This window comes from Lissotriton vulgaris, chromosome 11 (genome assembly GCF_964263255.1).
Source record: "Lissotriton vulgaris chromosome 11, aLisVul1.2, whole genome shotgun sequence".
Lineage (NCBI taxonomy): Eukaryota > Metazoa > Chordata > Amphibia > Caudata > Salamandridae > Lissotriton > Lissotriton vulgaris.
In genome coordinates, this window is record NC_141699.1 from 250,341,768 (window position 1) to 250,358,911 (window position 17,144).

General features: G+C 46.1%; 1 protein-coding gene across 2 annotated transcripts in view; it reads right to left on the reverse strand.

Annotated features, from left to right (window-relative positions):
- The window catches only part of LOC147679581 (solute carrier family 2, facilitated glucose transporter member 11-like), a 318,984-nt gene that overhangs the window by 27,147 nt on the left and 274,693 nt on the right, over positions 1 to 17,144 (reverse strand). For both annotated transcript variants that reach the window (XM_086943164.1, XM_086943165.1), the window contains exon 10: positions 5,729 to 5,804. In XM_086943164.1, coding sequence (XP_086799290.1) covers positions 5,729 to 5,804 — 76 coding nt within the window. The remainder of the gene's footprint in view (positions 1 to 5,728; positions 5,805 to 17,144) is intronic.

Sequence of the window (17,144 nt, forward strand, 5' to 3'; positions counted from 1 at the left end):
GGACCAATGATGTCCAAGGCCAATTATTCCCAGGGTCCTGATGGTGGCGGCCTGCACATCATTGGAGGCGTCAGTTGTTTCAATACTTTGTCGCTGTTGCAACACGGAATACAGTCTCTTACTTTTCTTTCAATTGCGAGGTCCATGCTTCGCCACAAATAGTCTTCTCTCAGCCTCTGTTTGGTCTTGGTGATGCCCAGGTGGCCCTCGTGAGCCATGTCTATAAGATTCTCTCTCACAGTCGCGGGAGGTACCAATCTCGTTCCCCTGAAGAGGCATTCATCGTTTACAGACAGTTCATCCTTGATAATGCAGAATGGCCAAAAAGCCTCCTCTCGTTTATCTTCGTGTTTCCACCTGTCTTTTACTCTTTTGCACACCTCATCCAAAACTTTGTCTTCCTTCAGTGCACTTTTCCATGCTTCTTCTCCTATCGCTCTCTGGATGGCGCACACATTTTCCATTTGATGGTCATCCATTTCAAAGTCCGTCTTGTCATGCGCTTCATTCGCCTCATCTTCATTCACAAGCCTTGACAAACAGTCTGCTGCAAGATTGCGCGTTCCGGGGACGTACTCAACACAGAAGGTGTATTCCTGAAGGCCGACCACCCAACGCGTGATCCTGCTAGAGATCGCATCTAGGCCCTTTTTGCTGAAAACCTCCACCAAGGGCTTGTGGTCTGTACGAAGAATTAACTTTATGCCCCACAGGAAATCTCTGAACTTGCTCAATGCCCAGAATACTGCTAAGGCTTCCTTCTCGATCACCGAGTAGTTGTTTTCTGACTTCTGAGGGGATCTTGAGGCAAAAGCTATTGTTTCCTCTCCGTCTTTGCCTACTTGAGTGAGGACTGCTCCTAGCCCCTTTGTACTTGCGTCGGTGGTGACTACTGTCGCACGGTTGGGTATGTACGACTTCAGGCTGGGTGCTTCTGCGAGTGCATTCCTCACATCCTCAAACTCTCTCTGACACTCCTGATACCAGTTGAACACCGTCTCCTTTTTCAGCAACAGTCTGATGGCATATGTCCTTCCTGCAAGGTTCCGTATGAATTTACCGTAGAACTCCAGTATTCCCATAAAGGACTTGATTTCATCCTTGGTCTTCGGGGGCACCAAATTTGCAATGGTGTTCTGGAGCTCCGCTTTGGGACGAATTCCTTCTGCAGTCACCTTATGTCCGAGGAAATCCAGTTCTGCGCAGCCAAATAAGCACTTCTCTCTTCTCACTGTTAGTCCTTGCGACCTAAACCTGGCCAGCACTCGTCTCAGCCTCTCATCGTGCTCCTCGTGGTTTTTGGCAAATATAAGTACATCGTCCTGGTAGCATACAACACCAGGAATTTCTTTCAAGATATTCCCCATGAGCCTCTGAAACACGGCTGCCGCCGAAACCAACCCGAAGGGTATCCTCTTGAACTTGTACCCCCCATGGGCGTCACGAACACTGTGAGTTCTTGCGACTCTTCGTGTAGCTTGATCTGAAAGTAAGCTGAAGTAAGGTCAAGTGTGGAGAATAATCTTGCACCCTCCAGCATGCTCATCATCTGGGTGATGTTGGGCAGCGGGAATCGGTCGACCGCGACCTCTTTGTTCAGAGCCCTAAGGTCTATGCACAGCCGAACCGACCCACCCTTCTTCTGTGCGGCCACAATAGGTGCCAACCATTCCGTCGCTTCCACCGGTTCGATGACTCCTGCTTTGCACAGTTTTTCTAGTTCCGTTTTCACCGCCTCTTGGATGGCAATGGGCAGCTTCCTGACCTTGGCCACAATGGGCTTCGCCTTTTCTTTCAACTTGATCTTGTGGCAGTAGTTCTTCAAGCATCCAAGCTCTTCACTGAATACCTCTTTGAACTCTGTCACTAAGTCTTCCTTTTGTTCTTGAATCTCCTGTATTAAGATTTGGGGATTGCTATTAGGATTAAGATAGACTCCCAACTCCTTCTGTGCCTGCCACCCCAGAATGTTATCCCCGACTGTAGACACATATACCTTAGACACAGTTGTCCTGTCCTTGTATTCAATTTTGTCCCAAAAGTAACCTTTCATTGAGATGGGGCGACTAGCATACCCCCCGGGTCTCACATCCATTTTCCTTAAGATTATCCTCCCCTTGGACACACGGGAGAATTCCTTTGCACAGATAATCGTTATTCTAAAACAGGAATCGAACAATGTCTCCAAATCAGTACTCCCCACTTTTATAGTGTCTTTAGGGCTGCAGACTTGACCTTCATCAACTTGCACCACAATTTCTTCACATGCAGTGTCTTTGTGTCTGCAGATCTGACCGCCGCTCACTCGCACAACTATTTCGTCACATACAGTGTTAGTCCTGTCTCTACCCTGTCTACTGAATCCCTGTCCACTCTTGCAATACTGCCTGAAATGACCTTTCTTTCCGCACTTGTTGCATGTGAACTTGAGTGCGGGAAACTCTTTGTCATTGGCCAGGTGCCCTTGCTTGCCACATCTATAGCAGGTACCCTTGAATGATCCTCCCAATTTGTACTCTTTCTGCTCTCTACTCACTATTTTCTGGCCCTTGATCACAGACACCGCCTCACATTCAGTCATAACTTCGCTTACTTTGGGTTGGTCTTCGCTTCTTTTTTCACCAGTGTCTTGCTTTATTTCACTGACGCACTGCAACATGTGCTCAACTTGCTTTGCTATTATTAAGACCTCCCTCAGGGGTGGGTCATCCTTCAGCCACAACTCCTCGCGTACACGTTCCATCCTGCAAGCTAGTACGAACTGGTCCCTGATCCTCTCCTCACTTGCGCCACCAAATTTGCATGTAGCAGCTAGTCTTCTCAGCTCAGAGACAAAGTCCTCAATGGATTCCCCTTCCTTTTGTACTCTTTTCCCAAAATGGTACCTCTCCATTATGGTGCTAGTTTTTGGGAGATAGTGCAAATCTAGCTTCTTCAAGCTTATTTCTAGCTCATTAAGACCCCTTGCTTCCTGCGTCCCTAGGTCTGGGAGGTGATCTAAAACATCTTCACCCTCTGCTCCCAGGTAATACGCCAATAATGCTACCTTCCTTTCTAACCCAAGATTTGGTCCACATACAGAAGAATAATTTAAGAACACTTTCTTCCACTTTTTCCACTGAATAGTAGGTTCCCTGGGGTTAGTCAGGAAGAAGGGTGGGGGCGTCAAATTCTGCATGGTGAAATATTAATAAAATACCAAAAGTACTATATAAATTCTAGTATTGTGTACTATGGGGTATAAGAAAACCAGTTATGCTTATGATATCGGTTATAAAGCAGTGTACATGAACTTTACCAAAGAGATTCCTGCTCAGAACCAGCAAATAAAGTAACCTTCCGATGCAACTCACAAGGCGTTTTACACCACTAGGTGGCACTGTAGCGTACAAAACCGTTCACATGTAGGCGAATAATTAACTTTGAGTCTGCCCTGTTGTTGTTGATGCACAGGATGTCACCATTAATGTTACAGTACAATAAACAGCCTTCTTAAGAGTAAGCAGAGGATGTGATGCAGAGTGTGAAAAAAAAATATGTTAACATTCAAATGACTTGTTACTGGAGTGAGGTGGTGTGCAAACACAGATCACCAAGTGATGCCAAGTCAAACTCGACCAACACTGCAATTTCAATTATGACGTTATCCAAAAACCTATTTGACCACAAGGTGGCACTGTGGTACACCCGTCGATACACACAGGGCAAAAGCACACTTGAGTAATTGTCTCATTGTTAAACCCCAGGACGTCCCCGGTCAGAGGAGGATAACCCACTGTTAGTCACAGCGGAACTGGTAACCAAGTCTATGTTCCTGTGAGCGGATGACGAGAAAGAAAAAACAAGTAAGGTTTCAGGCTTCACGTTGAGTGAGGTTCTTCGTTGTGGTGCCGCAAGTACAAGATCTGGGCTGACACAGCTTTCAAGATACAGCGCACGACTCGGCAGCGCTCTGTTCACGCCACCCGTCACCACAATTTTAACAGAACCTGTAAGATGTTAGCTCTGAAAGGGGATCCTGTGTCTCTATGCGATTTCGATCTCAAGCTTGTGAGGGTAGCCAGTGTGGTCAAGTAGTCTTTCACTGCCAGCTTAAGTCCACTTTTCACGCGCTGCCAACACCTTCTTCAACAGCCAAAACACGCTACTCGCTAGCGCCTCGCAGACACTTCCTGCACTGCACGCCACCTTCCTCAGTGCAATAGTCACCGCTGGTGCTCATTCACGGAGAGAATCTCCTTCCGCTTCACTTCACTGCCGTCGCTTCACTTCACTGCCGCCCCTCAGCTCTTCTCTGAAATCCGCCGTCACGAATGCTGTGACCACATCACACACATGGTGCGCTCCTCTCCCAATCACAGTATAATCTACGGCAATGTGCCACTGCACCCGGCTGACACTTCAACACTTACGTCACCTTAAATCCCCTTTGTCACCTGTTGATTCTCTATTCTCCCCTCGGATGCCGATACACTTCCATTCCTTTCCGCATCGCTTCAGTCTGCCCTGGGGATATCAAAGGACGACTTCTACTCAAATCTCCAAGTGCTATTTGACCTCGCAGGCGTGTTGAGGTCACTGTCCCCAGTTGACCCTCGTCGCCAGTGTAGTATCAATGACTCGGGCGGACACAGTTAGGTTGTGAGTTAGATCAGTTGTTTATTCCAGTCCAACTAAAACACGTACAGCGACCTCAGCCACAGCAATCGCCACAACAGGTGACAGCTTTCACTCTGCCTACCGGCGCTCGCCTTGGAACGCTGGTCGCAGTGACTTTCTAAGTGATGTCACCGCGAGCAGCTCCATTACATGCGGAGACGCCGGGAGGGGGGGGGGGGGGGGGGGGGAACCATGGTGAGGGATACCACACAGGGTTCAATGAAAGGCAATATTTACAGAGGTCCTGTGTTTGTCAGGGCTTTGTAGCAATAGTACATTGCCTTAAACATGACCTTCTGCTTCATAGGAAGCCAGTGTATCTTTACCTGTGAGGGTCCAAGGAGAAGCATTTCGGGAGATTGAGCAGCAAATGCGCTGCCGCATCCTGTACTCATTGGAGTTGCATCATATGGGACAGTGACACCCTCGGTACAACACATTACAATAGTCCAGCCTTGAGTTAATCAATGCCTGGACTACCGCCTTCCTCCCTGTTTTAGGGAGCAAATGCAGTATTTATTTCAGGGCCCTAAGGATTCCAAAACACTTTCCAGTCAGCACTTTAATTTGACTATCAAATTACCACTTCTGATTAAACCAAATGGCCAAGTTTTTAACCTTGGACTTAGGGCTGGGTAGGGGTCCAAGAGTTTCAGGCCACCAAGAGTCTGACTAGATGTTGGGTTATTTGCCCAAGATGATAACCTCTGTCTTCCCTGCATTCAACCTTAGACAATTTTGCTCCATCCACCTGGCGACCTCCTCCAGGCATGACCTTAGAGAAATAGCTGTGATAAAACAGTTAAATCTATTCTTAAAAGTAATGGAGATGGACAAACAAAATCAACTGATCTAAGATGAGGATTAAAATGTCAGCCTAGTGCTTCTGTTCAAACTTGATCTGATCTTCTTATAGGTCAAATAATTCAGTCATATGACTTGGTATAGGAACTTATCATTACTCATATATACATATTATTTAATTCTTCAGCATAGCTGTAAAAAAAAAAAGCTGCATCTAAAATATTTATTAAATAGTAGCTTATGTAGGGACATTGTACAGACATACCTGGTCCTAATCCAAAGCTCAGGATAAATGCAAAGATAGCAACCATGCTTAAGTATGGTATCAAGGGAGAAGCATCCTGAAAAGACATACATAATTAATCACAGGTCAATGAAAATGGCATAAAGTTTACAGTGTCTTATATCTCAAGGTAAGTAAACATTTATTTTATGTGTAAACATGATCATAAATAGTGATCAATAAATGGAAAGGTCAATGTTTTGGAAATTATAATATGTAAAGCTTGCAAACACAATAATACATCCTTATAAATTACTAACACATATTTTAAGAAGCACTATTGGAAGATTATACGAAATGTACACCACACTAACTTCTAGCTGTCTGCTAACAAGGCTGGTTGTAACTAGTAATCGCAAAAATAAATAAGTTATATTTTGACATACAGGCTAGAGAAACAATACTAATGTAGTTCCCTTTTAATTTTATATAGATATTATTATTTCAATCTTTATTTCAGCCATTTGGCCATAAAAGATAAACAGTAAAACATATACAATCACAGTAAGTCAACATGTATAATCAATCAATACACACTTAAACGGTAAAAACCTTGGAATTAAAAAATGCCTTAAAACTATGAATCTTAAAATTAAGAGGGAGCGTGCATCTTTAAAATACGGGTGCGGGTGTACCAGACATTAATAAGAAATTTTGCCAGTGCAAACACAGTTGGGCCTGTAACATCAGATTTTAAGATCCTATACATTGGGGCGTACTCCCTACAACCCATGTTTCTAATCAGTGGAAGGAGCCAGTATTTCCTTGCGACCCTGTAAGCTGGGCAAAAGAGGACCACATGTAGGTCAGTTTCCTTCGCAGCGTCACAGGCCGGGCACTGCTTGGTGGTGGGCGGTGATGACCAGGAGCTGGTGAAAGATCGAAGAGGCAATGTGCCATATCTCCATTGGAGAAACAGCTTCCTGGCCAGCACAGGGGAAATAGCATCTAGAGCCCCCTCAAACCTGTATAAGTCCTTACTTTGTACAAATACAGAGGATAGTGACCCTTCACCCTGGCTATCTAGGGCCCTAACTAATTTTTGTTCATGGTATGCATTGGCCAGGGATCTCTTAAAAATGTTTAGTGCGGCATTAGCAGGATCAGTCCATAGGTCAGAGAACCCCATTTCCATACAAGTATTTTGGATGTATTTAATCCAGGGGATCCGAAGCGCTTTCGGGTGGATCAATAGTTCCATCAATTCCGCCCTGTAGGCTGCAAGATCGTTGCTACTCCACAGCCTACGCCAGAAGGCTATGGGTCTCAAACCTATTTCATCAGCTATTGGTCGTAGACCCAGGTCCAACCTCAGGGGGAGGAGCGGGTTCCTTGGTCGGAAGTGCGACTATCTGTCTGATGAAATTATTCTCCGTTACGGTCAGACTACGACAGGATGTGTGTCCCCACAGTTCCGCCCCATACATAGTTGCACCCCTGGCCTGCACCTTGTAGATCTGGGTAAGCGACCCCAACGGACGGTATGAGGAGCCATTCATCATCCGGGCGATGCCCCCTGTTGTTTGTACCCATTTAAGGTTCGCCCTGCTCTGGTGAGATCCCCAAGACATGGTTTCATTGAGAGTCACACCGAGGTATTCGAAGGTGGAGACTCTCTCAAGCCGTGCGGCTCCCAATAACGGGTTCGGCCGCAGTTTTTGGCTTGGGTTCAAAACCATGAACTTGGTTTTAGCCGCGTTGATTTCTAACCCCCTGTCAGTGCAGAAAGCCACAAATGAATCAAGGATCCTCTGTATCCCCATAGGGGTTTTAGACAGCAGCAGGGTGTCATCTGCAAACATAATTGCAGGCACCCTGCTGCCATTCAGTTTGGGTGCGTCGGTATAGTCGATGGCATTCAGGTGGGCGATTACCCCGTTGACGAAGAGGCAAAACAGGGTCGGTGCCAGCACACAACCCTGCCTTACCCCCCGGTCAACGGGGAATCTATCCGTAAGTGCCCCGGACCGCCCACACCTCACTCGAGCATAGTTGTTGTGGTGTAGTCTCTGTAAGATTGATAGGATGTCCGGGGGGACGCCCATCTCTGCCAGGACGCTCCAAAGTTTCCCTCTGGGCACCAGGTCGAAGGCGGCCCGTAAATCCACAAAAATTGTGTAGAGACTGCCGCCCTCGAATATTGCCGCCCTCCAATAGATGATGTTCAATCTAAAAACCTGGTCCACTGTAGAAACTCCCTTCCTAAATCCCGCCTGATAGGGGCTGAGGATACCCACCTCCTCCGCCCATTCCTGGAGCCGATTCAGCAATACCCTGCCAAACAGTTTCTGTGCTACATCAATTAAGCTGATGGGTCTGTAGTTGGCTGGGAGGAGAGGCGAGCCCTTTTTAAATATGGGCACCACCTCCGCCCCCAGCCAAGTACTAGGGATTTCCATGCCACTAAGAACTCCGTTAAACAGAGCAGCAAGGTAGGGGGCCCAAACAATGGGCTCCTGTTTAAACAGGTCTCCGGGTAGGCCATTATATCCTGGCGCCTTTCCCGAAGCGAGTCCTGCTATAGCTGCAGTGACCTTGCCCAGAGTTATTGGATCCCCCACATAGTCCGGCCAACCAACCCCAGTCTCGGTGATAGATTCTCCCGGCTCAGAGCTGTAGAGGGACTGAAAATGTGCCTGCCACACCCCTGGTGCGATGTTTGGCTCAATTGCCGACTGGAGATTTTCCGACCCCCCACCCACTATCCTCCAAAACAGTCGATGGTCTTTGGTCGCTAGGGCCTTGGTGAGTTCTTCCCATTGATTTTCCTCCCATTCAGCTTTGGCGTGGGCAACAAGTTTTTTATAGGCCCGTCTAGTTTCTCTTAGCTTATCCCCCCTTAGGCCCTCCTTGATAGATCTAAGGAGTTCCCCCTTTGCCCTACTGCATGCTGTGTTGTACCATGAGGATTTGCATTGCCCCCTCCTACTTGAAGACCGTGTGTTACTAAAGAGGTTAGGGGCGACAGCTTTTATGAGATCCTCATGAGCCTTGTATAATTTAGCCTGGGAGTCTTTATTAATTACCCCGATATCCAAGTCCCCCACAGTCTCCAGGATGGGAATTATCCCGTCGTAGAGCCTAGGAAGTTTCTCCTTACTTGCGACCAGATGCTCCCACCTGATTCTTCTCCTGTTGCTTTCCAGGAGAAGTTCAGGTTTGCTCCCCTTCGAGGACATCTTGGGAGTCTGTAGACCAGGGTGAACAAGATCAAGCTCAAGTGCATTATGGTCACTGTCTAACCTTTCAATTACCCTAAAGACCCGGATGGTTGGCCACTTCACTATTTGGACCAAGACATAATCCAAGCGAGACTCTCTTCCCACTCTATTATAGGTGGTTCTGCTCGGTATGTCAGATCTCATTCGCCCATTACAGGCTCTGATTCCAAACTTTAGGGCAAGGGCTGTGATTTGTAATGCAAGGGGAGTCCATGCCTTCGGGGGGGGGAGCTTCTACCGGGAGCACTGACCATCTAGCCTCTTCTTCTATTGGGAACCCCTCCAGAAGACCTGGCAATGGCTCAAAGTGAGAATTAAAATCTCCTCCCACCACATAGGATAAGTCACTTGATAGCTCAGATAGATAGTTCGTGAGTTCATCTATGGTAGGTGATTCATTGGCAGTTCCAACTGGCCTGGAGTAGATGTTAATTAGGACAAGTTTAGCTTGGTTTGGCCAGGATAGTAAAACCACAAGAATATCATCGGAGGTGGCCGGTAACCGTATTGCCTCACAGCCTAGGTGAGATGCAACCCAGGTTGTGAGCCCGCCTGACGGGCGACCATTACCCTCCCACCTAGCTGGGATAAAAAATGACTGGTAACCTTGGTGCCCATAGTCTTCTCTTGCCCAGGTTTCTTGAAACATACAAACGTCTCCAGTCTCGATGTAATTTGCCCAGTCTTGATCGTACAGTTTGTTAGCTAGTCCGGCAACATTCCACCAGATTAATCTCAAGTGTTCAGGGGTGTCAATTGCCGTGCCAGAAGAGTGGGCGGAGACGGTTTCAGATGTTAGAACAGTCGGTGCATCAGGAACATTACCAACAATAAGGACAGATGGCTCAGGGGGGCTGCAGGAGCCATTGTCCAGAGTCACAGGGTTGTTAGTGGGCAGTCAGTCAACCCCGTCCAGACCGTTCAAGCAGTTAAAGCGGTTAAAATGGAAATAGGGTGTGTCAGGTAGCTGAAAATTTGGGCGTTGGACATAATCTTTGTGTCTGTGTCTTCGTTCCACCCTTGTCCAATCTCCATGTGGCAGGTCGTAATGCACGCGGATAGGAGGAAAGAAAAAGGAGACTGGCAGGGTCTGTATGGTGGAATCCAGAGAACGGTTCACCCCTTCACAAATATGTAAAACAGTACCTGGGTCTTTGAAAGTTACCAAAATACAATCCCCTATTATTGTTTTTCTCGTCTTCCCCAGCCAAGGCACCCTTCTGACCATAATAATCTCGTTATTAAATTGTGGTGGTAGGGGTCGATTCCAATTCAGCCATTTAATGACTTTTTTCTTCAGGGATTGGAAATCTTCATTTTCTCCTCTTTGTAGTTGGGGAGCACCTGCTAAAACCACCGTTAGCCTGTTGGTTTCTGGGGGCAAATCTAGTCTCCGTGGTCTTTGGGCGGGCCGGGCCGGGGAGGGAGAGGAAATACTAACAGCTTGGGGGAGCCTAGAGTTAGCCCCTGTCTGTATACTATGGGGGGCAGGGTCTTTTAGCAGTGGAGGCATATTGGTTAGGGTGTTTTGTGGGGCCGGAACTGAGATAGCCATAAGTGGCTGCAAAGGGGGGGCAGTGAGAGCGCCCTGGGGGGGTCCTTTGATGGCACCCTGTGAGACTCCTGCATTGGGTATGGTACCTGTAGTAGGATTGGGCCCCACATTTTTAGATTGCTTACTAACTAAGGTGTTCAAGGTAGTAAGAGATGCCTCTAAAATGGTAAGCCTGATCTCGACTTTTTTCAAGCTTTCACTAATGGGCTGCAGGAGTGAGCGAAGTAAGAATTCTATACTCCCTGAAGATGTGAGAGAGGGGGCTATATTAGACGAATTAGCAACAGTGATAGCGCTTGAATCCTTGGGGGAGGTAGCAATATGCACAATATCCTTGTCCCTGCCAGGGAGGAGTACGGATTTATGTTTTTTTCCAAAATCTAAGTGGGATAGTTTGGTTTTTCCCTGCCCCCCCGTGTCTTCCTTCTGCGTTTGCTAGGTGGAGGCCCATGCAGGTCCACCACAACACTTTGCTTTGGCTTACTTTTCTTACTTTTGTTCGGCGGGGGGTTTGGGTAACCAAGTCAACTGCCCTATTGGATATTAAGGATGGAGTGATCTCTATGTTCTTTTCAGGCAGTATACCAGGGGTAGTTCTGGTTTCCCGTAATAGTAAGGGAAAGTCCTCTTGGGTTGGTAGGTTTTGGCTATCAGTAAAGATACCTTCCTCTTGGGAAAGGGGATACGGGATAATCTCAGTAAGGGGTCTACTTTTCATAGTTTCTATTGAGCGACGGCGCTCTGCGCTTCGCCTCTCCAAGGAGCTTTCTTTACCCCCATCTCCTTTGGCGGATTTAAAATAATTGTCCAGCGTCCCTGTGTTGCTTCCCCCCGCCCTTGATGGGGTTTCACATGGTGCCGGTGAGGGCATGACCGTAATCAGTTCCTCAGTTCAGCTGGATTTGAGAAGATTCAAATGGAAGAGAGTGGGCCCGGCCCGGCCTCTTTCGGCCCCTGACGGCCACAGACGGTCCCGCCCTTGTCCCGGGCTTCTGCCGGTCGCGCTCCCGCGCCGCGTGAGAGTGCCTTTCCTTAAATGTGTGAGTCAATGAGAGGAGAGGAGAGGGGGGCGTGTCAAGCAAGGAGAGCGGCCCGATGGCGGGAGGCGAGGGTAGCCGAGACTTCTGGGACACCAAGTCCGGCCCCTGACACTCGCAGCCTTGCCTGCTCGGTGGTGATCCTCTCTCAGCCCAGCAGTTCAGGATAGCGCTGCGGGACCCGCGAAGCGGGTTCCGCGAGGTATGGATTCAAGAAGCCCTCAGCAGCAATGTCCAGCTCATCTCTGCACGAGTATCCTACTACGTCCAGGTGCAGCGTCCTTTTTACGGTGGGAGGGGGGCGTGGCAAGCAAGGAGAGCGGCCCGATGGCGGGAGGCGAGGGTAGCCGAGACTTCTGGGACACGAAGTCCGGCCCCTGACGCTCGCAGCCTTGCCTGCTCGGTGGTGATCCTCTCTCAGCCCAGCAGTTCAGGATAGCGCTGCGGGACCCGCGAAGCAGGTTCCGCGAGGTATGGATTCAAGAAGCCCTCAGCAGCAATGTCCAGCTCGTCTCTGCACGAGTATCCTACTACGTCCAGGTGCAGCGTCCTTTTTACGGTGGGAGGGGGCGTGGCAAGCAAGGAGAGCGGCCCGATGGCGGGAGGCGAGGGTAGCCGAGACTTCTGGGACACGAAGTCCGGCCCCTGATGCTCGCAGCCTTGCCTGCTCGGTGGTGATCCTCTCTCAGCCCAGCAGTTCAGGATAGCGCTGCAGGACCCGCGAAGCGGGTTCCGTGAGGTATGGATTCAAGAAGCCCTCAGCAGCAATGTCCAGCTCTTCTCTGCACGAGTATCCCCATAGATATGAAAATACTTATTTTAATTGAATTGTAACCTGATCAAGGAAAGGGACATATGTGATTTTGAAATTTTTATTTTGAAATTCTCTCAACTTTCACATGCTGCTCTCACTCGCTATACCTCTCATATCACCAAGGTCCCAATTTTTTAAGAAAAGGGCAACTATGGCTACAATTAGGGAGAAGTATGGGACGAGATAAAAACCTGTATGGAGACAGCAGAGACAATTCCAAAATGTATACCTGCATGCCAAGGTGTATACATTTATTGATATCAAATTAATCTGATTGTGAAACTAAACTGCTCATGTTCTTTCTATTCATAAGATTGTTTTGTTGGTGCTCCCCATAACAAAGAATCTTTGTGTAGACTGCAGGAAGAGATTCTTAGATATTTTCTTGGATGAAGTCACCAATCCTGTAATTAATATGTTGCCATTTTAGTTTTAACTATTTTTATGATTAGTGAACATGTCACAGCTATTCTTATTCACATTGAGATGACAATTTATGAGTGAAAATATTATTTCTCTGCTCTTCTTTCTCTTTTTATGTTTTTATTCTCTTTCCCTATATTTTCTCTTGTGCATTTACTCTCTTTTACCATATCCAATTTCAATTAGCCATCACATTTTTTATTTTGAAACTTGAATTACATTTCTCTTAATATTTATGATTTAGTTGGATTGCATAGTTAATAACCCCATCTATAAATATATTGGGCCGGATTACGAGTTCAGCAGTCACAAAATTAAAAATTACATTTTAATTTTAAAAATTTAAATTGCATGACCCAGATTGGCAGGAATAAATGGGGCAATCATGAAACTGTGTTGATTGGGCCACCACACAAGATGGGGTACAGGACACTTAAGGTCACTGCAGTATCCTCCAAAAGAGGGAGGCACTCTGGGGGATTGGTCAAAAGGACCAAAATAGCCTTAAATATAACTGTAGAGGTTATGAATATTAGCTCACTAGATATCCTAGGACAGGGTTTAGAACAAGAGGGAGCATGGTCAAACAGGAGTTCAGATGAATGGTCTGAAGGTTTAAAATAATAGAATGAACAAAAGATAATTTTTTTAAAATGTTTCAGTAGTTTTAATTCTATTGATGTAGAAATAACACCAACCTAAATGAGCAATTGATTTGAATTTGTTGCATCCTATGTTTTTTTGTAAATTTTTAATATTTGTTATATTGTATGTTACTGTGCTTTTTATGGTTAATTTAACTGAAATAAAAGCTATTTGATGATGATTGAACCATGTAGGAATATGGGCCTGATTTAGAACTCAGTGGACGGGTTACTCCGTCACAACAGGGAGGATATCCCGTCCGCCAAAATATAAATCCCATAAGAGGTAATGGGATTTATATTTCAGCGGACGGGATATCCGTCACTATGTAAACGATCCACAAAGTTCTAATTCAGGTCCTAAATGTGCAAACAAATTTGGCTAGAGTGCTAATCAATCAATGCTAACAACTAAGATGCAGAACATTTTCTATCAATTTAATGAATAAGAGGGGTAGGTAACTGACCGGAATTGTGTGCATGTGTTTAAATATGTGTGAGATGTAATTAGCCTAATTCTAGCTACAAATTTTCAGAGCACTGTTCAAAGTGAGACAAGTATTCGGAGATAGAGAGAATGGTGAGGAGTACATTGGGATGAGGATTTACATGGGTTGCAGGAAGTGATGAGATGTTGTCTCAAGAGAAAAGACTTCAGCTCCTTGAAGAATGGCAAGAGGGTAGCTGTCTGTCACACCCATAGGAGCTCGTAGGTCTAGACTCTTGTGGTGCAAAAGATGAAAGCTTTATCTGTTGCCCTGTGCTTGATGGACAAGGCACAACAGGGTCTTCTTGAAAACTACACTTTAGATGATACAGCAGATCTTGAATGTGATGCAGGCCAGCAAGGAAGTCAGTGTAGTTTGTTGAGGGCAGATGGGATCCTACTTTGCTTGTTTATAAAATGTTCTTGTTAGATAAGATGCATTTTTATATGAAATTTTTTAAAAATGTGTTTTTATTAATATGATTCAATACAAAGCCAAAAATGACCAGTGATAATCAACATGAATAATTTAGCATGTGCCTTGGTGTTGCGTACTTAATAGTTTGCAAATATGATCATCAGCTGGTATAGAGGTTTGGTACTAATGTGTACAAGTGAAATTCCCTTTTTTGTTCTTCAAACAAACACATTTCTTTATAACTCTGAATGTGCTATCATTGTTCATGTCCTGTCAGAATCCCAACCCCAGTTTTCAACATAACTGATTTGGTTCTGCTTATCTTGATGAATAAATTATGAATTTGCCATTTTTTTTTAATTTAAGATATGCAATTTGTCAAAGACAGTTTGTGTATCCCCGATTTCTAGGTTTAACTTTAGGTTTAACTTGTATCTCCGATTTTAATGGATCAAATCCTTAAGTCTACAGTTAGAGCACTCACATAACCTTTCACTCTCATGATGCTTTTTAAAGCATTCATTTTCAGTCATAAGAAATATAGCATGTGGTATTAATGTACAGGGTTAAAGATCTGTGTGTTACTAGAAAATTTCAGAGGCTTGGCGGCGGGAGGAGTCAAGATGGCGGGCTGATACCGCCGAGTGAGGACGCTACATGATGCTGCTCTGCCAAGATTTTGTTTGAGCAGCGAAAAATCGGAGAAAACGGAGAAGCGGATAAAAAGGAATTCGCATATCTAATCTTTGCTGGAATATAACAAAGGATTTGCCCCGGTGAAAACACGAGTGAAAAAAAAAACCTCACCGAACGTTACAACTAGTACGTATGAGCAGTGTCCAATTCTCTGCTACAATCTGCTACAATCTGAGGTTTACCTCGGTTCTTGCCCGCATTATTTGTCAATTTCGAAGCTCAATGTTACGGGCACTGCTTCAATTTTGCAGCAACTCCTCCCGCGTTTGGTTCTACGCGGTAGCTCGCCCGGTCAGCACGCCGGGAGGCAGAGGCAGAGGCGGAGCTGGCTCACCTCAGCTGATCGCACACCTGACTCGGGAAACAATCCTCACAGGAACACAGAGGCAGCCACAGCGAACGGAGGCGGAGGCGTCAGGGAAATCGATGTCCGCCCGGCAGAGGACCACACGGAGCAAGAAGACCGCCCCGGCTGGCAGACACCCAAACGCAAACGCAAGTACAATGGCTGCAATTACGGGGATTGCTGGGGCGGCAGCTGTGGGGGGGTCCAGCATCAGCAAGGAAGCTCAGCTTGCTCAGGAAAATAACTGTGTGGATAAAAGCGGGGGGCCGAAAGCAAAAGTGAAAAGTAGCAAACTGGCCGGTGAGACTGAGGAGAAGATACAAGGGGAAGGGAAAAGCGCTCTTGCTAGCGGCGATTGTATTGAGCCTGATCCGGATTTAGAGCGATTGACTGCGCTCAAAACCCAAAAAAAACTGAATAATACGGATAAAAAGGAAGAAGAATTAGAAAACATTAGATCTAATTTAACAGTGGCGGAAATTTCAGATACAGATACAGATAAAGAGCCCTCTGTTACTGTCTCATGTTCAGACGTGTCAGAAGCTGTTTTGGAGACTCAGGTAGTGAACAGAGTGACTATTCCTAGTGATGGAAGTTCGACCTTGCAAATAACAGCAGTGTTAGAAGATTCAGAGGGGACAAAATCTACGGCCCAATCCCAAGGTAATCAAAAAAACAGGGTGGAGGAATCTATCTCTGCTACCGCTAGTGCTAATATTGACCTAATCGAAATAAGGGAGAAGGGAAATGGCGAGGGCTCAGCGCAGGAAAGCACGGCTGTAGCTGATGAAGACTCGAACTTAGAGTACGAAGAGCTGACAGAAGACGAGGGAGTTGAAGAAGCACTTAAAAACCTAGCAAGTAAAACAACTACCGTCAAGAAAATTAAGATGAAAGTTAAAACCAAGCAAAAAAATTCTTTATTTAAGACAGCCAATAAGGAAGCCCTTGGAAATAAGAAAAGCCGTCTAATTGACGATAGCCCTCTGAGAAGATGGATTGAGGCGAAGGGAGGGGTCAAGAGCATGGCTCTAAGATTGTCAGGTGCCAGCCCAGACGAGGGTCACAATACTCAGGGGGCTTGCAAAAACAACTTTATAGACATTACTAGCGACACTACTAGCGAGCATACCCAAGATGGTGCCTCTATTAACCAAGAGACTCCGCAATACTCAGCCTCAGCCATGACCGATACAGAGCCTGCATCTGGGGTACCCTCAACAGGTACGATCCCCTCGTCTACTCCAATCGACAACACTGTTTCATTTCCCGCCGAACATAATAATGAGATGTTTGAGTCCGGTGACCAAGATCCTGATTATGTTACCCCCGATCCTGTACAACTGAAAGAGAAGAATGAGTCTATAATGTCAAGATTGAAAAAAACACAGATACCGATCATAGAAACCTCTATTGAAAATATAGGCAATAGTCTTGGAGAAAATGATATAGAGCTGAGATCAGAAGACTCTATTAGTAAGACCCAAGATACATCAACAGGTTCTGGACTGCTATCAGAAGCAAGTTTTCACCCAATGGTCCCACAGGAATTTCCTAACTCCACTGACTCCACTAATCCTTCCAATCTCCCTAATCTCCCTAATACCTCTAAGGCTTCAGATCCAACAAAGACGTTCATGGAATCAATAATGCAGACTCTCCTAGAGCAAAGAGCGGAGATTCAACAACAATATCTGCAACTTAGAGAAGACAACACTAAGATGCAAGAAACAATGAGTAGCATCTGCCAAGGCCAG